Source organism: Centrocercus urophasianus, unplaced genomic scaffold, assembly GCF_019232065.1.
Source record: "Centrocercus urophasianus isolate 14NV4802_14NV808 unplaced genomic scaffold, USGS_Curo_1.0 seq_27, whole genome shotgun sequence".
Taxonomy (NCBI): domain Eukaryota; kingdom Metazoa; phylum Chordata; class Aves; order Galliformes; family Phasianidae; genus Centrocercus; species Centrocercus urophasianus.
The window spans coordinates 6,740,007-6,765,801 of record NW_024884833.1 but is presented as its reverse complement, the minus strand read 5'-3'; the positions used below and the strand labels follow the sequence as shown (position 1 = coordinate 6,765,801).

The following is a 25,795-nucleotide window of genomic DNA, read 5'->3' as shown; positions in this document are numbered from 1 at the left end:
TTGAACTGATTTAAATTTTATTTATTTAAATTAAATATACGTGTGTAACATCAGTAGTAGAATTAAGATCATTATTACAGCTTTGAAAAACATACTGTAGTAGTAGGAAATATTTTTCTGGGGCTGGGTAAATTTTAATTCATTTCATGATGGCTATAATACGTATTTGCTTTCTACAGCTGTATTTTTGCATATGATATGTCTCCATGGCCATTTGGTATCTAATGACAGTCATACAATACATGGCTATTTTTTTCAAAGTATTGAACACTCCCACTAAGCAAAAAGATGTGGCTTCATGTCATTCACTTTCCATCCTGTTCTTATTGTTTGTGTTTAATAACACCATTCCAAAGATTATGATAAGGAAATCACTTATTCTGTATTCTGTAGTGGCAGGTACATCCAACCCAAGGTTGCTTAAGAAATTCCAGGGACACCAAGGAGTTTGCTCATCTTAATTTATGACCTTTTAATGCTTCCTGAATACATACATGCTTAACACAAAGGAAGCCCTAAAAGAGTATCATAAATCTGTTCAGGGTGATCATCAGACTAGGAATGAACCATATAGCAAAGAGTGGCACTGCAACAATGGCACAAAATCAAACCAGTTCTCAGACTGAAAAAACAGTCTGTCTGACCTCTTCATACAGATGTAACCATTTGCCTTTGTAAATTTCCTCTGCAGTTAGACATGTTTGCACAGCAGGATAAAGAAACAGCTAAAATATTAGTTTAAAACTATTTTTCATCAAAGTAAAATGAAAGACGAGTGAGATTTCCAGATGCACTAATAGTCCTGACTTATATGGCTAAAGAAAACAAATGGCTGAATTTTAGGACAATTTTTGTCTTCTCTCTTCGTTTTCTCTCCATTTAATGTCAGTATTCTGACCCATGCTCTACTGGCATTGATGTTAATTACTACTCAGTTGCTCATATGAAAAAGTATATTTGTTTCAATGTTAGCACTTGCATTCTCATGGCACTTACAGTCTCAGAGTGAAATCAAACCCCTTTTAATTACCACAATATGTGGTAATTGTATTGTTATTTAATGTAAATACGCACACAGTTACAGATATGCACACATTTAAAATATGTAGGTTGTTCTGAAAGTAATGCCTTCTATTTATTCTCATGGAAACTACAACAGATACAAAGAGCACAATAATACTATTCAAGAGAGCAAATTCACAGCTACAAAACAGTATTTTTCACACTGTACTCACCATCATTAGCTATGCATTTGCACTCATAAAAATCTGTATGGCCATCTGGAATGTGGCTTGTCTTTCATGTTGCTGTCACCAAATAGACACCAGAATTAAAGACGAGGAGAAAGAAAGCGATTTCCTTGAATGAAAGTAGGTAGATAAAGCTCAGCTGAACTGTGGCAGTATAAACCATGCTAAGGAGACGTTACTATTAATATTTAACAGATCTTCAACTTTACATTGACAGTGCTATGTTTCACTGTGTTATCCCACTGCCAAACCATTTAGAAACTAAAGATATTTCCGTAGGTTATTCTTTTAAATTCTTTGTATAACTGTAGAATTTTTGAAGAAGAGGGAATTGATGATCTAAGGTACACATTCTTTCATATTCAGCTGAAATAAAAAGAAAGTGCCATAAAAAAAAAAAAAAGACAATGAAGTCATAAAGCAGAAAATGAAACTGGTAAGTGTAAAAGCGTACACAAGGGGGAAAACCTTAAAAACCAAAAAATGATGAAAGAAAACTTCTCTCACAGAATAGTTAAATTTCAGGACTTTGGAGAAACAGGAGCCTATGAATGACCTTCAAAGCAATCCAGCCTATCACTTGGGATTTGTACAGGAAAGGAGAAGCACAGCTGCTTATCTTTATCATGTACACTTTTGGCTTGACACAAATTGGCCTCATTCTTTTATGCACTATCACCATCTCAAGTCTTACCTGTAATCACCTTCCTTTACAGCAAAGAAAAGTGATTGAAAGCAGCCTGCAACTTTTGGACAAAATGGGCAAACGGTTTCCTCAACAGTGTCTAAGAGAAAAAATGTCCTTCAGATTTCCTGAGCAGGTTCTAAAACCCAGACAGAAAGAAACTATTAAAGTAGCCATTGAAGAAATCTTGCAACACATCTTCTATATCTTTAGCAAAAATCTGACTCTAGCTGCCTGGGATGGGGCAGCTCTAGAACAATTCCAAAATGGACTCTATCAGCAAATTGAGCAATTGGAGGCATGCATAATCAAGAAACAGACTCAATATTTTTGGAGTAAAGAAGTCAACAAGCTGAAACTGAAAAAGTATTTCCAAAAGATAGACTCTTTTCTTAAAGAGAAACAACACAACCTGTGCTCCTGGGAGATCAGCCGTGCAGAAATGAGGAGATGTCTTCAATTGATTGATAAAGTCATAAGGAAGCTTTACAAGTAAGGTACAAAGATTCTGACCTGATATAATTTAGCTTTAAAATTAAATACTATGATCTATTTTGGAACAGTTCTTCTAGTTCACTTTGATCATATTTGAATGATGATGTTGCTAATGGTTTCTTTGTTGTTTTTTTTTTTTTTAAATGTAATATATTGTTCAGTGTTGGTAAACTTCTCTTTGGCAAGCACTGTGTGCTCACTACCTGTAAAATAATTCATGTGAATTTTCATATGAGATTACTCTATGGGAAGGAGTTTATGTAAATGGTCCTGGTTTAAGTTGATGCTGTTTATTATTCTTTCAAGTTTTGTATGCTTTCTTTCAAGGATGTTTCCTTTTGCAGATTTGATGCATTCTAACACTTGCTTTGTTCAAAGGGATAAAGTAATTCTAGAAGAATTTGTCTATGCAGAAAATTGCTTGCAATAACTACAGTTTCTGCATTAACTTGTCAGTTGCATGCTACTACATTTAGTTAAATTACATTTCCCTCCTCTAACTATCTGGGGAATTTTTTTTTATTTTATTTTATTTTTTTTCCATCCTGCCAACTTTCCAATTCACTTTAACTTCTTTCACAAGCTTATCTGAAATAACTGCTCTACATAAAACTATCCGAAAGCCACATTAGCCAATGGCCCATCCTATTTGTTCCTGGCTGCTCAGGACTTGATCTCAGACTTGATTCCATTCCAGTTCACTTTCATTTGGTGCCATGCTTTCTTGTGGCATGAAATCTTCTGCCTCTTGCCATTTGTTCATAAATTCATTCACAGAAACATGTGGCTGTTAGTATTCCAGCAAAGTTCCCCCCTAGACCACATAGTTTTGACTAATAATAGCAATATAAACAACTTACTCAAAATAAACTACTTCTACCGGGTAAAAGTCCACTAATTTCTGTGAGGATAAGATAGGATTTTACGCTTGAGAAATTGTCCCTGGGTAACTCCATTCCAAATAATTGTGTTTTCTGTAGCTGCTTGCTGTATGTTAGAAAGAGCAAATACAGAGTTACATACCAGCTGGATTACCAAAAAGTAAATAAAAGGTGACAAAAAAAAAGCAGCTGTGTCCTGTGGCCAAAGCCGATCATCTCTGAGCACAGGCTTCTCCTCTTCTACATGAAGAGGTAGGGTAGAGATGGCAAAATAAGTCTTAAGAGAAGGAAATTTCAGTCCCAGAGGGCTGAAATTGCTGGGGGTTGCTTTTAGCATCTGGTCATGAGACATTTGAAAGCTTTCTGTGGTCTGTAGCCATTCAGAATAGTAGCATTCAAAGTGTGAATAATAAGAGCGGGTCTGAATAAAAATGAACTGGCAAGAACAATAGCAATGGTCGTCCAGATCTCAATTACTGTCTGTGACAGAGGTCTCTTTTGCAGGGTAGACATGCTCTCCTCTCTGCCAGTTATGGATGCAAGCTAAAGGAAATGATGACTGCTATAGGTATCGGGTCTGAAGCTGAGATAACAGAAGGAAAATCTGCTAACAACGCTACCGTGATCCGGCACAACCAGAATGACAAAAGGGTGAGATCCCACCCAAAAAACTACAGCTGAAGATTTTTTTGTGCTTTGTAACTAACAGCACTTGGGGTAGTTCCACTGCCAGACTGTTGGAAATCTGATTTCCTGCTTGTTTGTTTTTTTGCACAAACTGCTTGTTTGTTTTTTGCACTTCTGCAAGCCTGTATAATAAAAGGACATTCAGCCTGTTTAGTTTTCTGGTTGTGACATTCTAGCAGACTTCTGCAATGCAGTAAACTGATACTGAAACAGCCCCATTTTTACTGAAATATGGAAATGGAATGGAATATCTTCAACTGCCCTCTCATGAGGGATTGCCACACTTTCCTGCAGTAGGAAGATGTTAATTCATAGCCCACAGATTATTCAGAAATTCTCATCCCCAAAAGCTTCCTTTCTGGTTCACAATTATCCTTAATAATCACAAAGTAGATATATGTTTTGAAGTATTCCAGTCAACGGGGTATTTTACAGTGCAGAAAACAAGAGTGGGCAGTAGAGGGCAAAGTGAGATTATAGACAAGTGTAAGAATTGCAGGTAAATGTGTGTATATTTTGGCAAGACAGCATTTCAGCTCTTGATCACCCAGCTGCCTATTAGTCAATAAACTGTTACTGGGTGTACAGAAGGGATTTTAAAGAATAATGAACTACTGATGAAGAAAGGAAGAGGATCTCAGAGACAGTGGATATGAGCTTGCAAACCAGCATTTGATTTCAATTAATTTTCAGTCATCTGTGAGGTTACAGAAATTATTTGTAAAGAGACAGTATCTCGAAGACTCATGTAAGCATAGAGACTTTGGTACAGACATGGCTGTTGGACAAAAAAGAGGTAAAAAGCAAATGCCAAACAGTATTTACAATGTTTCTTTGGTTTTTCAAAGAAAGGTAGAGAGTCTATAAGGCAAAGAAAGAAAGGTAAAGAAAGAAATGTAAAGAGTCAGCAGATCCTTTCTCTCACTTGCTATTATAGTATTTTGGAGCAAGCTGTATTTTATCACCATTGTGTTACCAGGTTAGCTGTATATGATGCCCTTGACCTGAAACCTTTCAATATTTTTTCCACTTAGAATTCTTCTGGAAATTGAGACATTTATAGTAAAGTACTGTTTTGAATATAAATCATTTTCAAATGGAAATGAATAAAACTGTGAACATGAAGACTTAAATCCAGGTAGAAAATTTAACACAAACAAAATCTTTCCAAGCTGAGAGTGCTTATGAGTAAAAAAATGCCACACATTTTCACAAAAGATGTACACTAGTGCTTTGCTGCACAGATTCCGGTCCCACATTCTCAGCTGTGGCTGTTTTTCATGGCTAGTTTCAGAGCATGTTTTTTACATGTGCAATACTGCACTTTTTAGGAAATTTATTGAAAATGTATATGATTTAATCTATGCAAAGTCTGTTTCCAGAAGTATATTTATGAGACTGGAATCAACTGCCTTGTATATGACATGAAACATGAGAGTAGCTACAGCTGACCTTCAGAGTACTTATTCCAGACTTTACTGTGGCAGATTTTTTTCACAAGAAGTCACAGTCATATACAGCTGTCCAAAGCAATTCTTCCACAGGTTTAGCATGTTCTGCAAACTGTGCCTTTACTTCATTTTTAAATTGAAGAGAGAGAGAGAAAAAGAGCAAAACCAAATGAAGTGGAGGGGGGGGAGAAGGGGAGAAGTGTGACAAAACCTGTGTGAGTAACTTCCCAAACAATTATCCAGGATTAGCCCTTGCAGGTAGAGAGGACAGCTGTAAACCCCTCTAATCAGAGATGTGGACTGGAGAGAGGAGCAGGAGCTGCTCATGGGGAAAGTAACTTTCCTTTAGAAAATTTGTGCATTGCATAAAAGGTGAAAAAGTAAGAACTTGATACTTCCCAATATGGTGACTGTGGTTTTATATACAAAATAATCTAATATTATAAATGTAGGAAAGGTGAGTCATTTATACCAGTGTTTTCCATATTTATATCAAGAAATCTTGGTAAGGCACAGCATTTCTTTTCAACACAGAGTTCCCATAGGAGCAAACTCTGACAGGGAGAGCAAAGACAATGCCTTCTTAGCCTGCAGCCACTCTGGGGCTGAAGCCACCTCTACAAACTGGAGGGCAACTATGGTGCTGCAGTGGGACCCCTCCTTTCTGTGCCAACTCGCAGCTGAGCCTACCTTGTTTCCAAACAAATTTAGCTTCCTCGTCAGTTGCATCCTGGGTGAATGCCTCTTCTCTCTGTATGATACTAAAGCCAAAACCCAGCACACATGAACCTCTGTGTCCTCTGTTTTAATTTCATTGAAGGAGTGCTAGTTTTGAAGCAATGGTACTTCATGAGTAGATGAGCACAGAGAAATGCATGTCCTTCCTCATGTCTCCTAGCAAGAGACAGCAGGGTGAACTGATTCTCCAGAACCAGCCTTCTTGCACTCAGACTCTTTCTTATTGGGGTTCTGAAACCAGATATTAACTTCAGTGATGAATAATTCAAAATTCTGAGCAAATAACAGCCTGAGACCCAATCCAAGTAACAGTCAAATTCCTCATCTGATTTTTGAAAATACGGCAGTATACAGAAAAGCCATTAATGTTTATCTCCGCAAAATAACTTTAGAACAGCATTTGCAAAGTCAAAACTCAACACTAAGAAGAAGAAATAATAAGATTCCAAGCAGTATATCTGCCCCCTTCACACCAGCTACTACGATGTCTACTCACTTTAGCTTTTTCTGAATGCTGTATTCCCCAGGTTTCTTATCTTGGCAGGCCAGAGCCCTTACAGCTTCCTCTGGACTTAGCTGGAGGACTGTGAGTACAGCTAATTTTCCTAGAAAGGAAATATCTTGACAAACATATTTAAATAAATGAAAGTTTTTCTTCTACAACACCAAAACCACCAACAACAAAAACAACAAAAACCTCATAAACAACCCCCCCCAAAAGACAAACAAACAAAACCCACCCAACCCTGTTTTGCTTTGAATATTTATGAAAGTGCTGTTCTTTCATTAAGAAATTAACATGCTTTCTGTTCAGATCTCCTCAACTTAGAGATGGATTCAGTTCTGGTCTTCACTTTTTGTGTTGAGCTCATATTGGCTGTTGTAGATCTTTACTTGGGATTATAATTTTTAATAGTTAAAACTAAAAAAATTCTGCTGCTGAACTCATGCTGTTTGCCTTTGGGCAAGGTTCAAAGCCTGTCACAGCTATTGACTGTATTCAGAAAGGATTTGGTCACCAGTACATTTCCCATTCCTTCTGAGTTCCCCATAGCAGGGTAACAGTCTCCTGAAAGTGTTGAAAACTATTACACAGCTTCCATAGTAAGTGACTTAGTAATAGCTAAAGCCAAAAAAAAGGGAATTTCCCTGAGCATTAATTCTTCCTGATGATTTGACGGGTCTGTTGGTCTCATCCCAGTAAAACTGGGGGGCAGTGAGCTGGAGCACAGAGACTCATGACTCACTGCAGAGCTTGGTAGGTCTTTGATACTCAGTTGATCCTTTCATTGCCTCCCTCTGCAAAACCCGTCTGCTGAAAAGTGACTGGTAGGGAGTCAGGAGGCCTGATGAGAGCCCTTGCAAAAGAATAGCGCTGAGTTACAGAAACGTGTTTTGCATGTTTCTCCTATGCTGAAAGCATAGTTGAAAGTCTTCTACTGATTACCTCCGTTTAGGATAGTAGCATATAGTCTGACAGATCAGTGAAAATAGTGAATACCCAAATCAATCTATTTTTATCAAGCTGTAGGGCAGGTTTTGAGTGTCAAGGTTAATCTAGAGGGCAGATCACCTGCTCCCATGAAAGACTCCAAGGAAGGTACAAGTAAAGAGAGTAATGGTGTCATGTGTCCTCCAGGTAACTTTGGAAGATCTGGGTATGAGCTACCAGAAGGCTGTCTCTGGCCCCTCTTTTCCTTCCTTGTGCTCCACTCCAGCTGCAGGGCAGTGGTGAAGAAAAGTCATGACTTTTAGAAAAAGCCTGCTTTTTCTAAAATACCCATTGCCTACAGTAGAGAAGGACCATCCTGAAAGGAGGCAAACACAAAAGGTTGGTTACAGATGACGAAAGCCAAGCAGGTGGGGTGGGACTTTTGTCCTTGAAATGCCTCCTGCCGGTTTCTGCTGTTGGTGACTGGCACTGGTGCTGAGGGAGGGCATAAAGACTACATCTATCAGGAACTGTGGGTGCTCTTGTTTTTCGTAGGAGTACTAACTTGGCACTTATTCACAATGGATTTTGCAAATCATGAAGCTGGATGAGCCTTTGTTGCTTTTACACGTTGTCCTGGTATTTGAAAATTGCTTCTCTGCCAGCTGCTGGATCTTATTACAGTCATGATCTCAGCTGCTGACAGGGTTAGTTACACCAGTCGACTTCCCAGAGGCACGCAGCGCAGGAGCTGTGTTGCAAAAGCTTGCAAAATGCTCTGTTGAGGCAGAGCATTTCAATAAGCGTCTGTTTAACTTATTTTCTTAAACATCTGTTTAATTCTGATCTATTATTTTTCTCCTAAGAAAGGAATACTTAGCCAAGAAAAAACGTAGAAGAGAGTACCACACCAGCAGGAGAGCTCTGCATGCCTGTGTGACCCTACCATGGAGGTACCACGGGGGAGACAAAGCCAAGGAAAACAGAGAAAACAGAATCCCCCCAAGAGATATCAGCTCGTTTGCCACGGAGGGAGGGATTTCTTCCCTCTGTGGGACATGACAGGATGGAGGTGGTTGCTCCACACTGCTTCAAGACAAGACGTGGGATAGCATCCCCCAGACTTCTTGGACTTTTGCACGAAATCCTACTATGTTATGTCCTCGGTGACTTTTTCACAGTACTAAATTTTAAACCTCCTGTGAGGTGGAATATGCTTCAACGTGAGAGCTAGTGGGAAAATATTGATTGCCGGAAGGCAGTTTATATATTATAATAATAATAATAATTGTTGATGATTTTCATCTAATTTATATTGAGATTTCAGAAGACTTAAGGGCAGCAGGAATCCTGTACATAGGCATTTCCCCTGTCAGTAGTGTCCATATTTCACAGGAGCATGAATTAATAGATACTTCTGGGCAAGAAATGGAAAATTATTTCCTCTGTCTGAAGTAAAGTGCCCTCTTTATGCTATGCTGCCAGCCTTCCCTGTTAGCGTAGTTGTAGCACTGATCATTTAACCAGAAGAGAAAAAAAAAAGTTGCGTTTGAGTGATCACTCAAAACATTGCTCTGTCTTGGAAGACAAAGTTAGTGGGACTTACAGAGTAGCTTATTGGTGCAGGCAAGAAACCAAATTAGATTTATATCAAGTTAGACTTGGCTAGGCTGAAGTAGCTAGGCAAGGTTAGGTTAGGCTTGGGTAGGGTAGAGTAGGCTAAGTTAGGTTAAGATAGGCTGGGCTAGGCTGGTCCAGGTGAGAGTAGGGTGGGCTAGGCTGTGTGAGGAGCATGGCTGGCAGTGTGGAGACATTTGAGGTTAGAAACTCCCTTCTCGGAAGTGCAGTACTGTTCCTGCTTAGTGCTACAAAAGAGTGACGTTGTGGGTGGGGGAAGAGGAAAGAGGAGGGGTGATATCCCAGCAAACAGCTGCTGCAGCTGTGAAGAGAAAAAAGGAGGAAGATCAGGAGCAGTTGCAGCAGTCTGACCCCCGCAACAGGTAATGTCCCGTGTGCAGGGATGACCTAGGCTGCTCGTCAGGAAAAGGAACGGGAAACAAAGCAGTGTGGGATGTGCCTGTGAGAGAAAAGCACGTCTTTCTGCAGGGTCTCAGCAGCTCTCCTTCCTGAGCTGCAGCACTTGCAGCTTCCCTCAGGGTGGGAGGGGGAAGGGGCAGAAGTTCAGACCAGGGTGACTTAGAAGGAAACCGTGTCAGTGAAGGGGCTTTTCTAGCAGACCTTTTCTAGAGAATTAAATAAATCTAAAGTATCACTGCTGCCTGGTTTCAGGGCAAGGGCTGCTTTGTCATGTGCAATGAGCCAGTCTGGGCTCAGGGAAGGCAGCTGGGAGTGCAGTTGCTGCCGTGGCGGGGAAGCACCCGGCCCACGTAGGCCCTGGCTGGGAAGGGTGGACCCCTGGGGGAGGCCTCATTTGGCACAGCCACTGAACAAGGTGCAGGCTGACCCTCTGCCCAGCCACGCTGACGTGGTTCTGCTGCTGAACGGCAGGGAGGAAAAGAAGCTTCAGAACACCTTGCCTGTACAAGATCAGAATGGCCCTGTGTTTCATCTAAGGGTTCTAGGTTTCCAGCTCAGAGCCAGAGGGAGTTAAGGTGAGCACTGCCACTATGCAAGACAGTGTTGGTTGCTAGCATTTCAGTGTATGTGTTATAAAATCAGCCACAGTAGGTAATGTGGAATTGAAAACCCAAACAACAGACGGCATATTGACCTTCTGTATCTCTTTACTGCAAGTCCCATGTCTTTTTCTTTCACCTGTTATCAGAGCACTGTGATGTGCAATGCTTTCAGTCTGAGAAACATTAAAAGCACTCCGGAAGCACTGAAGTGCACCACACTACAGACAACAGAGGCAGCAGAAACTCCATTTCTCAAACCAGGCACTGAGGAGGCAGAATGAGATTGGCAAGATCAGTCAGTGAGCCTAAACTGAACTGCTGTCCACAGGAAGTTGCTGGACTTGCTGGTCTATGCTTTTCCTGCTAGGGTGCTGCAGCCACAGGCTCTGTGAGGTGAATGTGGAGTGTTGCCTGCTGTGAGTTGAGCAGAGAAGGGAATCTAATTAAAGCCCATCTCGTCTGCCAGTGGCCAGTCAAACAGAAGAATGTCGATGAACTTTCTCTTGTGACACAAAACTGACAGAACAGGGAGATGGGTTAACTTCAATCTGCTCCTGACTACCTAGGAGAAGGGTCTGGCCTTAACACCCTGGAGATGAGGAAGATTATAGGGAACAACTGCATTTCCATTTCCTGTGATTGCACTGATACCACCTTTTATACTTTGCAGATTTATTTGCATCTGCTGAAGTCATCTCTTTGGTCTTGGTACCTTTTGTGTAAGTATTAACACAGTGGGATGAAACCCCATTTTGAGATCAGGAGCACTCCTTCACTCAAAGAACACCAACACATGAGAGATCGGTCTTCCAGGTAATAAAATTCCACAGTGCCTGCCCGCGCATCTCTATGCTTCATGGGCAATAATGGGGCTCTCTATAACAACAGCATGTACATTTAAAAGATCATGAGTTTAACATATAATGGGTGCCATAACGACTAAATGCTAGCATGAAGCTGCAGTTACAAACACCTTGGTTACACTCTGCTTAGCAAAGATTAGGCTGTTTAAGAATTGCTAATACAATAACATCTAGCCAGTGGATGGAGGAAGAATTCAGAAAGTAAAAGCCACTGAAAGACATGTTCTGAGGAAAAGAGATAGATTTAGCAGATGTGATAAGCTCTTCTCCAGAAGAGAGAGACCGTGCACTCAATGCAAAGCTCACATGGCAGTATGGGGCCAAACAGAGTGGCGGAGGAACTGTCTGGAAAGCCTTAGGATTTTTATGATGATTCCTATAACTTTCCTACATTACAGGCTGCAGTAATAAGGCAATAAATCCCAACAATATTTTTTTTATCTTTTTGCCATGTACAGTGTCCCACTTGTTTGTGTTTTTTTTGGTTGGGTGGTTGCTTCTTTTTTACCATAAGAAGAAAGAAATGTGCCATCCAGCAAGAAAGCAGGTGGAATTTTAGGTCATTTGGTCTTACTGGATTTCAGTCTAATTCAGCTGTATCGTAGTTTTCCCAAAATAAAAGTTTACGGATTGTCTCTTGTCTTGTCTTCAAGTATCCTACTTTGATAGTATCAATGTGCACTGATGTATCTTTGGAGGCAAACTGTGCCAACAAATCCTTTTGTGCTTGTAGAAGTAATTACTGGAATAATAGCCATCCTGTGTATCAGGAAGAGAGGAAGAAAGGCATTTGCTATGATAACCGTAGGATATACTTTGATTAAAAATCTAAGTCAGATTACCTAAGTCAGTTTGCAAAAAAACAACAACAAACCACCAACCAAACAGCACAACCATCCATATTCTTATTATTTATTGTGATTGCTATTTATTATCTTGCTAACTTATTATTGTAGTAACCTTACTACAATGTTGGGAATGAATTATATTCATTTATAATGTTCATATATTCCAAAGCACAGAAATTCACTTTGCTTATGTGTGGACATAAAGGAAAAAAGGTTTGGTGGCAGACATTTCACGATAACACAAACACATGGGAACAAAGGGCAAGAGATCTTAGTAATTACTGGGACAGAGAATCAATTAGTTAGATGAACTCGTATAAAAAAATTAATACATTCATTTTCAAAAAAGATAGCCCTTTTTGTAGCTGGAGGACAGACAATCATCCTCTACAGAATAAGTGATAAGAAAATGTATTTATGGAAATTGAAATTAAATATCTCCAGAACCTATAGCATTCTGCAATCAGATTATTTGGAGTAGGTGATCTTTCAAGATCCCTTCCAATCCCTGACGTTCCGTGATTCTATGGTTATTTATTAAAATCAGAATAGCTATAAAAATCTGTTGGCTTCAACAGATGATTCAATTTATTAAATGTAACTTGAAAGTGTGCAGAATGACACAGCTGAGAATTTGCTCTATCAAATAGCGTTATTGCGCTCTTTGCATCTGTTGTAATTTCCATGGAATTCAGTGGAAGGCATTATTTTTGGAGTTGTATTTAAATAATACAGTTTGCTTTAACATTTTCACCTCCACAGCTTTATCGTGAAGGCCTACCTCTTTGTGTATGACCTGATGCAATTCTGTGGGCATTCCTGGATATTTACAAATATGATCATCAGGTACATGTCGTTTGGAAAAGGTAGGTTTCGTTCTGTGTTTCCCTTAAACATTTTAGGAGGCGGTGGTGTAGAGAAACTTTACAAAATGTAGACATACATAGCTCTGTCCAATACCATGGGTTGTAATTTTAATTAAGAAAAACATTGCTTCTTTTCATTAAAAAGGATGAACAATTTACTTGTACACTGCAGCAAAAATTGAGCTTTTTAATATTCAGTACTGTGCCAGCAACATTTGATTTAGATGCAGACCTACATGGGAGTACATCAAGTCATTATGGTATCAGTCCTATTGAAGCCACTGGGAGGGAAGATGTTTGTAATTACTGCACACAACTTTGCATCTCCCAGAACTTCACAGCATATTTCTCTTTCAGTTTCAGTTGTCTGAAGTTAATGCACAAAAATAGAAAACAAATGACTGGAAATTCAAAATAGTTTAGAGGTGGCAGTTGTGGATACATAACATACATATTTTGTGGTTGAGCTGATTTAGGAGGTATCGTGGGTACAGATACAGGCAGGAACTTCAGCATCTCCTCTATCTTATGCTTCTTCATGTTTGAAAATATCCTGAAGGGATATCTATAAACCAACATATCCTGTGCAGTGTCTGACAGTGCATCAAATATAGACACTCCCATTCTTTTCTCTGCTTCCTGCCTCTGTGTGAGATCTGCCTGAGGGTAGGGAGGCCCTTCAGAGGAATCTGGATAGGCTGGATCGCTGGGCTAGGACAAATGGGATGAGGTTCAACAAGGCCACGTGTGGGGTCCTGCACTTTGGCCACAACAACCCCATGCATGTTACAGTCTTGGGGCTGAGTGGCTGGATGACTGTGAAGAGGAAAGGAACCTGGGAGTGTTGGTTGATGCTCGGCTGAACATGAGCCGACAGTGTGCCCAGGTGGCCAAGAGGGCCAACGGCATCCTGGCCTGCATTAGAAACAGTGTGGCCAGCAGGAGCAGGGAGGTGATCATCCACCTCTACTCAGCACTGGTGAGGCCGCACCTTGAGTACTGTGTTCAGTTTTGGGCCCTTCACTGCAAGAAAGACATTGGGGCCCTGGAGCGTGTTCAAAGGAGGGCAACAAAGCTGGTGAGGGGTCTGGAGCACAGGGCTTATGAGGAGCGGCTGAGGGAGCTGGGATTGTTCAGTGTGGAGAAGAGGAGGCTCAGGGGAGACCTCATTGCACTGTACAACCTCCTGAAGGGAGGTTGTGATGAGGAGGGGTCTGGCCTCTTCTCCCAGGCAACAAACAGGACCTGAGGAAATGACCCAATTTGTACTAGAGGAGGTTTAGGTTAGACATGAGGAAGAACTTTTTCTCTCTGAGAGTGGCCAGGCACTGGAATGGCTGCCCAGGGAGGTGGTGGAGTCGCCGTCCCTGGCAGTGTTCAAGAGGTGTCTGGATGAGGAGCTACAAGATATGGTTTAGTGCTTGTGGTAGCACTGGTGATGGGAGGACGGTTGGACTGGATGATCTTGTAGATCCTTTCCAACCTTGTGATTCTGTGATTCTATAATCTGCAGACACAGCAGGCTGCCTTTTTCCCTTCCTAAATCTCTGCTTCTGCTACCTGAAATTTTGGTACCATATGAATTCTATTTCTTGTCATTTCCAGGTGCGACAGGCAGAATCAAACTCAGCAGTTGGACTGGACTTTTGCTTTGTAACCAATTCCAATTTTCTTCTTTATTTTTCCTGTAGATTCATTGGCCGACACTTTTTACTCCATAGGTCTTGTGATGCGCCTTTGTCAGTTGTTGTCTATACTGGAGATCCTACACATCCTCATTGGCATTGATAAAAGCCGTTTCTTCCCCAGGTTTTTGCAGGTATGTCCTTAGCTGTATTCTACAACTTATGTAATTCTGAACTAGCCATGCTACTCTGAAAGGTCTGGATGCCTACCTGTGCGATCTATTGTGGTTTAGCAGGGGGGTTGAGCATTCTGATATCTTGAGGTCCCTTCCAGCCCCTGTAATTCTGTGGTTTGCTGGTGTTTTTTATACTGTGGTCTTGCTTTCTGTTGGGAGTTCAACTAGGTTTTGGAAATTTTTTTTTTTAATGCATCAGAAAAAGTAAAACTGTTGACTTGAATTTACCTTCAAACTTTTCTAATCTTTAATATTTGAATAATGGTGAAACTAGTGTAGCTCTCTGCAGTCAGAAGGTAGAAGACTAAGAGTAAGTTAGTTGTGTTTTTAGTTTTCTAAATAGTCCATTTTTGCCAAGTGACATATTACCAGGGTGAAGATGTTCCTCTTTTAAAATCTCCATTAGAGATGGACTGACTAGTAGAGATCTCTGTTCTTCATGCTGCTCATGCAGTATGGTATCAAATTTGCCAAAAACAAGTAACTGCTTTTTCTCCCTGCTTAAATCCACACATTCGTACACTAATCAGGATTTTTATTTTATTTTATTTTATTTTTGAAAAGCACCCAATCTCATATATATATAATCCTTTAACAAATCTCATGTCATTTCTTGGAGACAAGAGCAGTCCAGTAAGCCTGCCTGGCATTAGAGTGAGGTCTTCCTTTGGAGAGTTTACACACTCCCCAACCCTGACATGGTCTGTTCTTTTCACACCCATCCCTACGGAAGCAGAGATCAAGGAAGCCTGCACACACACTTCTGTGAACCAGCACAGAAGACAGCAGATGTGAACTGTAAGCAGGAAAACAGTGATCTTTCTTGTGTACTGCAATTAGTGCAGTATTATCCAGGGCAGCATTAACAGGCTGAGTCAGAGAAGGGTTTGGCACTGTGACTCTCAGCATTTGCCCTATGGTAAAGATAGATGTGGATCTTTACTTGGCTGTTTCCCCATCACAAAAACTGTCTTATCTTGATGTTAGCATCACTTTCATGCTATCCAGATAAGGTGCACAGACTTCTGAATACAGGCTCTGTTTTCATTTGCGTTGGTCTGTTTTTGCTGTGACGGTACAGCTAAAGCAGCTGTGTGCTTACATTAATCCTTTGTGCTTTGCCATGCCTTCCTCTGCATCTTGGGAAGAGGACATATTTTCCATAATGCACTGGAAAAAAACGGTAGAGAGGCTTATCCTACCACAGCCTGCTGGGCTACTGCCAATAGTGCACTGTAAGGCTGCAATAATTTGGTAGTGGTTGTGGCAGTTCTTTTTTTCCACTGCTTGTTCTGACTGTAAGTAAACAACATCCTTAGATGGATCCCTGGGGGTGCATGTTTATGCACATCCACAGTTAAGTTAGTCTCAGAGATGAGAACAGGTGTTAATGGCAGTGCTGTGGGAGCACATGGACGGAGGTAAATCACCTTCAATAAAACCAGCTGCAAATGCACCCCTGTGACAGCTGATTTTTCTGCTGACTCTATTGCAGAAAGAAGCTTTTAGTGGAGTTTGAATGAAGAATTTGCAGGGTACATGTCGAGATACACATTACAGACAGTGCAAAAGCAAGCTCAGGTGTTTTCAGGAAAACCAATTTGGGACAGCCTCATTGAGGGACAGTTTCAGACTGTCAGAATTGTGAGAAGAATTAGGTAGGTCAAGGCCAAGCCACACTGCAACAGAAGGACAGTTCTCATGTTATGGGTGCTCTTGGGAAAGAGAAGTGGAGGGAGGGGCACAAAGCTGGTGCAAATGAATGTCCCTCATGGCATTTGCAGACTGGGTGACTGAGAAGAGGCCAGGAGACAGGGTATCACGTGTCTTGCAGTTGCCAAAGCAGTGAAATTTAATATTCTTCTGTTCAGGGAGTGAAAACAGAGGGCACTGACACTTCAGCAAGAGATGTAGGGAAAGACTGCTGTTTCTCAGGTGCTAATGATACTGCATAGTCACTGTTATTAGTAAATGGAAGTGAATGTGCAGTCTGCTCCTGCGCAAGCCTCAGCTAGCCTGATCTGTTCTGTTTCACTAACTTATTTAAATGCCCAGGCTGCCTTGTGGAAATTTACCCTCTTCTACGGCACTCTCACTGTATCCTGTGAGAGACCAGTGCTGGGACAGGAAGGAAACTCCAGTTTAACACAAAGATCAAGAAGGAATTAAAAATGAAACCGTTTTACTTACGCTTTGTGATGTGTTAGCACATACTTCCCTTTTCTGAACATGAAAACATTGGACTTCTGGTTTTGCTACTTTTTTTTTTTAAGGGAGTAGTGACAAAAAAGATGTATTTTCATTTGTGCAAGAGACAGATGATCTATGCAAGTGAACTGCATCTTAGCAGTTTGTATATGTCCATAAACCTAGGTATATACATTCATGAATGCGTGCACACGTGTACTTACACAATTCCAGATATGTGTGCCTAGGCTCACACCGAGTGACATTTCCTGGAACTGCCTCTTTCTCAGGTAGCACTGTGTCCTTCTCCTTGCTTCAGTTCTCACAGAGAAAGATATGTTGAACTTTTCATTACTGTGATAAAGCCTTTGTTTCCAGGTGACACACTTCCTTGTGGCAATTCCTTGAAGTATCTTTCACGCTAACAGAATTGCAGAATTCTCTCTCCACAGCGCAGTCTGATTTTAGGGTCTGTAACAAACTGCCCCCAGGACCAGCACTGTCCTCCGTTACCATTCTTCACCAAAATCCTTTTAACTCAGTTTCTGTTCTGTTTATTCTCTGCAGCCCACAATCCCATTCAATATTCCACTTCTTCTACTTGAAAAAAAAATAACCCACACTTATTTTTAAATTATTATATATTGAGCTGTAATATTGCTACAGTACATTTTAAGCTGGAGCACTGCCTTTTCAATCTATTTTATATCTTTTCATTTGTAAAGGAATACCTTTTGGATCATCTAAAGGTCAGCCATTAGGAAAACGGTGTTATGACATAAATGTTATGGCAGCAATCGATATAAATGATGAGGTAAAAGCCATTTTTTCTATCTAGGAATAAGAAAGGAAGAAAACCAAGTAATTTAACTTTTCTTCCTAATTTTTGGAAATCTCCCATGAGAGAGATCCTTCAAGATTCAGATCTCCAAGCTACGAAAAGCAGAGCTGGGAATGTGACGTTACTGCTGTCTAGAATACTGTTTTGCTAAAACAGCATAGAAACGAGAGTTATTGAACATGCTAGCCTGAGTTCACAGTTCTTTTTTTTCCTTTCAGATCACTGAGAGAATAATTGTGTTGTTTGTCGTGATCAACAGTCAGGAAGAAGTTCAAGGGAAATACATTGTGTGTGTTTTATTTTTCCTTTGGAATTTATTAGATGTGGTCAGGTAAGAAGTCAGTGGTGAAACTGTGAAGGGAAAGTGGTTTGTTCTTCTTACTATATTGAAATTGACAGAAAAAAGTTTTTTTCAATTTTAAATAAAAGCTTAGACTTGCTAAGCTGCTTACTAATTTTCATAATAATTGGCATATCTGGGAGACAGAGTAATTTACAGAAGCAAATCACTGCGTTAACATTTCTGGTTCAAAGGATTGGACTTTATTAACAAAAAGAATGAAGAAAATCCTAGCAATGTACAGAGGAGTGGCAGTTTCCCAGTGTGATTTACAATCCCATTGTTTTAGTATTTAAAAGCACAGCTATTTGTTTTAATATGTCATGTTGATCCAAAGACAGTTGGCACAGTAAGGCAGCACCTGCAGAACTTATTCTTGAGATTGAAAAGTTATTCTGCATTTAATTGCACTGTGCTTTATATGGAAAGCCAAAGGAGCTCCTGCTGCAGAGAGCAAGAATTTTGGTGTAGTTACACACATAGGAAGAACTCAGAAGAGACAAAAAGGACACAACACAGTTTAGGATTTATATCTCAGAAGATCTGTGTGGTGACCGTGGTGGAATATAACAGTGCAAATTCCATCTTGCTGACTTTTGCTTTGATATCTGCAGTCAGTAACATTTTTCAAATGTTACTTAAGCCTCTGTGAGCCTCAGTTTGTAGACTTACAGCAAGGAGAGCAGATGGAGTCAAGCGTTCAAGCAAGGCAAAGCCCTCATGATAACCTCCTTCCAGTCTCCTACAGTCCAGGAATTACACAAAATTAGTTTAGTTAATTAGTAGAGTAAGTATGAGGTTTGTTTAATGCTGGCTTTATCCGTCAGAAACAGTTCTGGCTTACAGTGGTTTACCTTTTTTAGATATCTCTAGCATTACCACAGGGCAAAGAGCTTTTCAGATGGCCAGAAATATGAATGGACAAGCTTCTGCACTGTCCAGAAAGCCATTTGTTAGTTATAGGTCACAGAAACTTGCTATCTTTAGCTCACTTTTGGACACTGAGGTCCTAGGCGTTCAGGTCTCCTCGTGGGAGGCATCAGCATCAGCAGCCACATTAAGAACAAAATGCTGCAGTAGACTGGAGTGCTACTACTTTTTTTTTTTTGGTACCAATGACCCCTTCTGAGGCCCAGAGGAGGGACAGCCATACTACAGAAGAGTGAATACCTGTGTGTGCCTGGCTGTTCAGTCTCTAGCAGTGCTGTAACTATTCTAGTGGACATACATAAGCATTTTCTTAACCAACCAGCAGTCATGCTGCACCTGCCCCTCCCTTGTAATGTGCCCATCTGAAATCTGCTGTCTGATGCACTGAGTTGGAATCATGTGCACTTTGGGCTGGAGAGCTGTCTTGCTGTCTGCCTGCTCCAGGTTAGCACTGCAAATAACACTTGTGAAAACTGTGAACTATCCATTTTTCAACCTGAATGAGAGTCTGAACAAAATTTCTAAAGTTATGCTCTGGAAGATTCTCAGATGCATACTTCTACACTCTTCTGCAACTCCCTCAGATTTTTCAGTAATGCTTCTTTAAAGACACGCTTATTCCATCTGAGATCACCTCCTCTTCCTCTTGCTGTAGGTACACTTACAACATGTTGGCAAGGATGGACATACACTACTTACCACTGACATGGCTGAACTTCTCACTGTGCATCCTGCTCTACCCGCTTTCAGTTCTGGCTAAAGGTAAGGAGATGGGATGGGGGACCAACCACAGATTCCTTTATCTCCTCCAATAAAATTTAATCTGTTCAATTGTCATTTGTGTTTCTAAGACATTTCTATGTTGCCAAAGCAGACATAAATGTTTCTGTACAGTCTAATTAACCTTTGTGTCACTTGTCTTTTCTGTGACTTCTTTCTTTTTAGGGAGTTCTCTGTTTTTTAAGAGTATGGTAAAACACACAGATTCCAGACTGGCTGCATTAGCCTAAAAATAACAGTGCTGCTTTTTTTCCCCACTGAGGCTGACACTGTCAGCTTAGCCATGCTTAGCCACTTATCACGCTTGCATTGGGAAATGTGCCCACCGAGATCATATGGGCAGCAGCACAACTGCAGCAGTGGCAGAATTTTTTATGAATAGTAAAATCTCCTAATTCTTGTGTTTATAGAAAGTAATACCTCAGACCTACAAAACTGAACTCGTGGAGAAAATAATGTGTACCTGTGCATATAAATGACATGGCAAATTCAGCATACAGCGTGGCTATCTGTGCCCTATAAATCTTTTTTACGATGATCTTCTACTTCCTTTGACCAAAGGCTTACCATGTTATTTTGCAGCATTTACGATCTGTGTATCACTGCCTTATTTTGAATCCTTTGGCACATACTCCATCAAGCTGCCATTTCCATTTGCCTTCTCAGTCTACTTCCCCTATGTTCTGAAAATGTACCTGCTGGTGCTGTTTACAGGTAAGTATCTCATCCTTCAGAATGCCAGGTCTCAACACAACTGTAGTGCCCTTGACAACTAAAAATTGCAATCAGATCAGCGTAGCTCCTTTCACAAACTGTAACTTTCTTTGCAGTACCTCGTGGACAGTTCTGCAGGATGGGTCAAGCGCAGCTGATTTGAATTCAGATGTTTTTCATACACAAATAATTGATTTTGCAAGAAATGTGTGTGTGTTGGAGAGATAATATATATATTTTTTAATACATATATAAAGTTCTTAAATTATCTTGGCCTTATACAGACTTTGGAAGTTTTCTTGTTAATTAGTTCCTATTTGGCCATATTCTGTGCTATGCTTCCTCACTCATTACTCTCATTTGGTGTGAATACTCACATTTATATTAAGACTTGTGTGGCCTATTTATTCATCAGAGGGATTTAAAAAAAGCCAAAAATTGCATATAATCTGAGCTTTTTCTGCTTCACAACAATATGCTGTTGTAAAAATGTGGACTACAACTAACCTTGCGGCTAAGCCTTTGTTCTGTTACTGGCTTTAAGGCTAATTGGAAGAATCTCATCATTGTAATGTAGCGTTCAGTTTTTATGTTCATGAAAGGGACCGTTCAGAGTTGCCATACAAAGGCTTGTATTATTTCTCCTACATGAACTGAGGGTGCTTTGGACTACCTTCCCTTGTTCTTACACTATTTTGTGTTTTAATTCAGGTATGTGCTTTATCATCCGGAACCTCTTCTCAGAAAGGAAGGCTCACCTAGAGACAGGCAACTCCAAAAAGAAAAGAAACTAAGCTGATACTTTGTTTTGAAATATGAAATTTATTCCTAGAGGGCTAGTACGTGTCATAGGCAGAGAAGAAGAGACAAAGATTTTCCATGCATAACTCCTGTTTGCGTGCACATTATCCAGCTGTGTTGAATCTTCAGAAAAGAAACATCTCTAGTGCTCCTCAAAAATGGACCAGCTTGCAATAACTTGTTACTTTTGGAAGTTTTGACGTCAAATATCAGGATTTTTAAAAATGAGTATTTTTCTAATAAAAGAGGACTCAGGACTCACTCAGAAAAAAAAAATGTAGAAGAGTGCCTTCACCACAGTTACACTAACAGCCCTTATTTTGGTGTTAATTCTTGCCTTATCATCATCAGGTATTCTGTAACAACACCACCACTTCATGTATTATATTAAACAAACATGTATGTGTCTCCTATATATAAATTGGCTATAATTTCTCAAAGAGCTGAAGCTGGAAGCTTTGCATCCTATGAGATTCATGTGCTGATTGCCTCAGACATTCACAAAAGACCCCTGACCTTCTGGCCCATTCTGCCAAAGAGATTCCAGCAAAGTAAACCGCGAGGGCAAATGATCAGGTACCAGGGTACTACATATCACTGTGCTGGGAGAACCTTTATCACTGATGTGATTTTTCTTCCATGCAGAACAGCAAACACATTAGAAGTGTGAGTTGATAGTGTGAAGGTAACGACTATCAAAAAACCTCGTGCAAAATTCTACCAGTTTTACTTCAGTCCACTGCCTCTTTTACTTCTATTGGACTGCTTGTAAGGAAGCAACCAGAGCACAGTCTTTTGTATTTGGGAGTCACAAACATATAGCAGCCCAGGAAACCCTGTAAAAAGGAGAAAACAGACTGTACTTGCTGCAGAAATAACTGCATAGGGATGTTTCTTATGTTTCATCCATATTGCCTATCACCTGCATTTTACTTCATGGAGCTGAGGGAGAAAACTGAGGCTCTTTTTTTTTTTTTTTTTGAGCTTGAACGAAAATTGGGGAAACGATGGAAGAGTTAAAGGGGAAATTAACACTACTGCATTACAAAGAGGCTGTTAGTACAGCTTTCTAAACCATGCTCTTAAGAGGATGTTCAAATTGTTTTACGTAGCAGACAAGTGAGACTGGTCTTGACCTACTGTAATTTTTATTCAATATACGTGGCAGACAGTGCCTGCAGACTGTTGCGACCACTGGGATATATGCAAACCTAAGCAATGGGATCCTACATGCAGTAGTTTAATGGGGAGCCTGGGTATTTTGAAAGCAGTGCAAACAAGAGTTAGTAATTTGGATGTTGTTACAGACACAGAGGTACTTTCACTTTGGACTTCTGCCTGACCCAAACCACTCCAAATGCAGACAGTCTGCATAAAGAAAAGGATAATCAGCTGAAAACCGGTGACAACTTCAAAGGACAGAGCTGAAACAGGAACACTTCACAACTGCATGACACTGTAATATGCCAAGTGCAACACAGACATTTCCCCTCGTGGTGATTCAATCGAATACATTTGAGCTAAAACCAGAGTTAATAGTACAGGAAGGATGTGGAGCTGTTGGAGTGGGTCCAGAGGAGGGCCGTGAAGGCGGTCAGACGGTGGAAGAACTTCTCTTATGAAGAGAGGCTGAGGGAGCTGGGCTTTTTCAGCCTGCAGAATAGGCTCTGGGGAGACGTCATTGCAGCCTTCCAGTACCTTGGGGAGCTTATAAGCAAGAGGAGACAGACTCTTTACATAGTCTGATAGGGATAGGACAAGGGAGACTGGCTTTAAAGTAGAGGGGAATAGATTTGTGTTAGTTAGAATGAAATTCTTAGAATACACAGAGGGTGGTGAGGCACTGGCACAGCTGCCCAGAGAAGCTGTGGGTTCTTTGTCCCTGGGGGTGCTCAAGGCAAAACTGGATGGGGCAGCCCGGGCTGGTGGGACACAGCTCACAACAGGAGGCTGGAACTGGAGAATCTTCAAGATCCCCTCCAACTATTCAGTGAACCTGCAGGAGGAAACATGACATCTTATATTGGGTTTATGCTGCACAAAGGAAGGTGCGTGGTTGGCTTCTGTGACAAGAGGCCCACAGCTGTGACGTGGCCAGGGGGCTGGTATGAGACGACTCCAAAACAGCTACCACAGGACACCAGTGAACCTATTAACACTGTGAGTAGTGCTTCTGCAGAAACGTTATCTGAGAAAATGTTGGAAACACTGCACACTAGCTGTGAGGGAGAGGAGCAAAAATGTGTGAGAAGCAGCCCTGTGGGTGCCAAGGACAGTGCAGCAGGAGGTGCTCCAGGCACAGAGCAGAGCTCCAAGTGCAGCAATGAAGGACGGCAGCTGTGGATGTGGACTCACTGAAGAAGCCATGGAAATGCTGGAGCAGCCTTTTCCAGATGGCCTCTACTCCACAGTGAAGACATATGCTGGACCAGCTCTTGAAATACTACAGTCCATGAGCAGGGCCTGCACCAGTGCAGATGCTGAAGGAGGGATCCCACACGAGGGCAGGGTGCAGTATGAGAAGAAAGCAGCAGAAAAGACAAAGTGTTATCACAATGCCTGTTTTCCCATCCCCCTTGACAGGAATTAAGAATCGAAGTTGAGCAATGTAGGAGGGAATGTTTTTGTATTTGTTTATAACCACACCATGCTTATTTGGCAATAAACTGATCTTCCCCTGACTCAAGTTTGTTTTGCTCATGATGGTAAATGGTGAATTTCCCTGCCTTCAACTCAGCCCACCTCTGAGATTTTCTTCCTGTTCTGGTTAGGAGGCTGGGTAAGCATCCAGCAACCAGCCTGCTCAAACCCAGCAAAGATATTCATGTTTGCTTGTTTTAATATAAAAATACATATTCTGCTCCCATTGCACTGATTCTAATAGCTGGCTAAAAGGCTGGAATCTAGAACAATTCTTTGAAATCACTGTGAGAAGGAACTCCAGCATATGAAGTTACTTACAGGAAACTTCCTCCATTCCTGGTACACAGGTAAGTTGGGGCAGACAAGAGGGGGATTTAGGGAAGAAAGCCCTCGATGTATGATCACAGTAGGACACTGTAACTTCAACTCCATCTTATGTAATTTCTGGAAAGGTCAGGACTGGGCAGGCAAAAAAAAAAGTGCCTCAAATACTGCCTGGCTTCTTTCCACCTCCAGGAAAGAAAACCCTTGAACAAAATAAGCACTTTTCTTACATAACTATATGAAGACAACAAAGAGCCATCTCTATACACAGGGGTGAAAGAATGTCACTACAAAGTGATACATAAACATTCACTTCAGGAACAGAAGCATATCTACGTTTGTCTTACATTTTAAAAAAATCTGTCTTTATACAACTTACTGTGAGACTAAATTCATAAATATATATATGAAATGTGAAAATGGATTTGCATGTAAAAATTGAAGAAACATTTTAAGTTTTATAAGCCACTGTTCAATGCTCTTTTTGCTTGCCTATAGAACAGCTGTGCTGGAATCACAAGAACTCAACCTACTGGCTGCTCCAGCTCCAGCTCCCTTTGCTGCCTCATCACACATCTAAACCTCAGCAGCAATTAACTTGTCCGCCTCAGTCCTTGAAAGTCACTGTCTCCAGAGGAGCATTCTATTTTGAAAGAGATCACCTAGTAATAAAAATAATACTCGTTTCTTCAGCACCACCACACAACTGGAGTAACAGTCTGTCTCCATCACAGGCTATGCATATGTTACCAGGAAAAGCAGCCCAACAGAAATGGAACACCACACGAGGATACGCTACAAGCACCCAACAGTGAACTTCTCAGCCTGTCAGAGGATTGTATTTCTGATTAGCTTTCGTTTAGTTCTGTGGGTTAACACACAGTTGTATACTATGTTGGAGTATTTCCACTATATATATATATATATATATATATATATATATACACTCCAATTTAGCAGCTTGTGTACTGTTCCACTATGCAAACTGTAATGCAGCACATGAGCGTTTCCCACAGATTCCCCTTAAATGGCCACACTTTTCTTCTGAAGTAGAATGCTAATGCAGACACAAACTCAAGATGACTGGAACTGTAAGTTACTTTACAATAGCACTCTAAAGATGGCAGCTAAAGCCTATAAAATATTTGGCTTTGTTAGAGGTTAATCTGAAGAGCGTAATGGCTTCAGTCCTTCTGTGCATTCACCTTTAGACTGTCTTTTCCACATACTGCTGGCCTACAGAACAGGGAGTTATCATTATCATCCACTACTTCAGAAATGCAAGCAAGCACTGTGGTAATTTTTCACATATCCAATTGCTGAAACAATGCATCAAAAGCCGATGGCTGTTCCTTACAGCTCACACTGTTAGGTGGGAAATGCCAACGACGAATTAGTGGAAAATTTCTTCTGCACAGAAATGTTACTGGCCCTGAAATTCAGAGAATTCCTTTAGAGGGGTTGGCTCCCAGATAAAGGGCCATAATGCTTCCTTGCAGTAGAGCTTTGCAAGACATTAGAGTCCAGTACGCATGCAGT

The 25,795-nt window shown here is 40.8% G+C and overlaps 2 protein-coding genes across 4 annotated transcripts; both read left to right on the top strand.

The window, feature by feature from the left end:
- Positions 1–1,801: 1,801 nt before the first annotated feature.
- On the top strand, positions 1,802–3,858 carry LOC122164697 (interferon alpha-2-like). Its single transcript, XM_042826911.1, has 2 exons — positions 1,802–2,427; positions 3,816–3,858. Exons 1-2 carry the CDS (start codon positions 1,802–1,804, stop codon positions 3,856–3,858), a joined length of 669 nt encoding a protein of 222 aa, XP_042682845.1.
- A 5,672-nt stretch (positions 3,859–9,530) lies between these two features.
- On the top strand, positions 9,531–23,970 carry HACD4 (3-hydroxyacyl-CoA dehydratase 4). 3 transcript variants are annotated; one of them, XM_042826966.1, is made up of 8 exons: positions 9,531–9,619; positions 10,929–10,977; positions 12,732–12,835; positions 14,527–14,654; positions 17,943–18,055; positions 19,650–19,756; positions 20,357–20,488; positions 21,200–23,970. In XM_042826966.1, exons 3-8 carry the CDS (start codon positions 12,769–12,771, stop codon positions 21,280–21,282), a joined length of 630 nt encoding a protein of 209 aa, XP_042682900.1. In that variant the 5' UTR covers positions 9,531–9,619; positions 10,929–10,977; positions 12,732–12,768; the 3' UTR covers positions 21,283–23,970. The 3 variants fall into 3 exon arrangements, with proteins under 3 accessions (XP_042682900.1, XP_042682899.1, XP_042682898.1); XM_042826965.1 differs by having other exon boundaries at positions 10,929–11,071; positions 14,557–14,654; XM_042826964.1 differs by having other exon boundaries at positions 10,929–11,071.
- Positions 23,971–25,795: the final 1,825 nt, after the last annotated feature.

Coding starts and splice junctions, on each gene's coding strand:
- LOC122164697 (XM_042826911.1), top strand. CDS start 1,802: ATGACCTTCAAAGCAATCCAGCCTATCACTTGGGATTTGTACAGGAAA. Junction 2,428..3,815: donor GTCATAAGGAAGCTTTACAA/GTAAGGTACAAA, acceptor TCTCTTTTGCAG/GGTAGACATGCTCTCCTCTC.
- HACD4 (XM_042826964.1), top strand. CDS start 10,998: ATGAAACCCCATTTTGAGATCAGGAGCACTCCTTCACTCAAAGAACAC. Junction 18,056..19,649: donor AATTTATTAGATGTGGTCAG/GTAAGAAGTCAG, acceptor CTCTTGCTGTAG/GTACACTTACAACATGTTGG. Junction 20,489..21,199: donor CCTGCTGGTGCTGTTTACAG/GTAAGTATCTCA, acceptor GTTTTAATTCAG/GTATGTGCTTTATCATCCGG.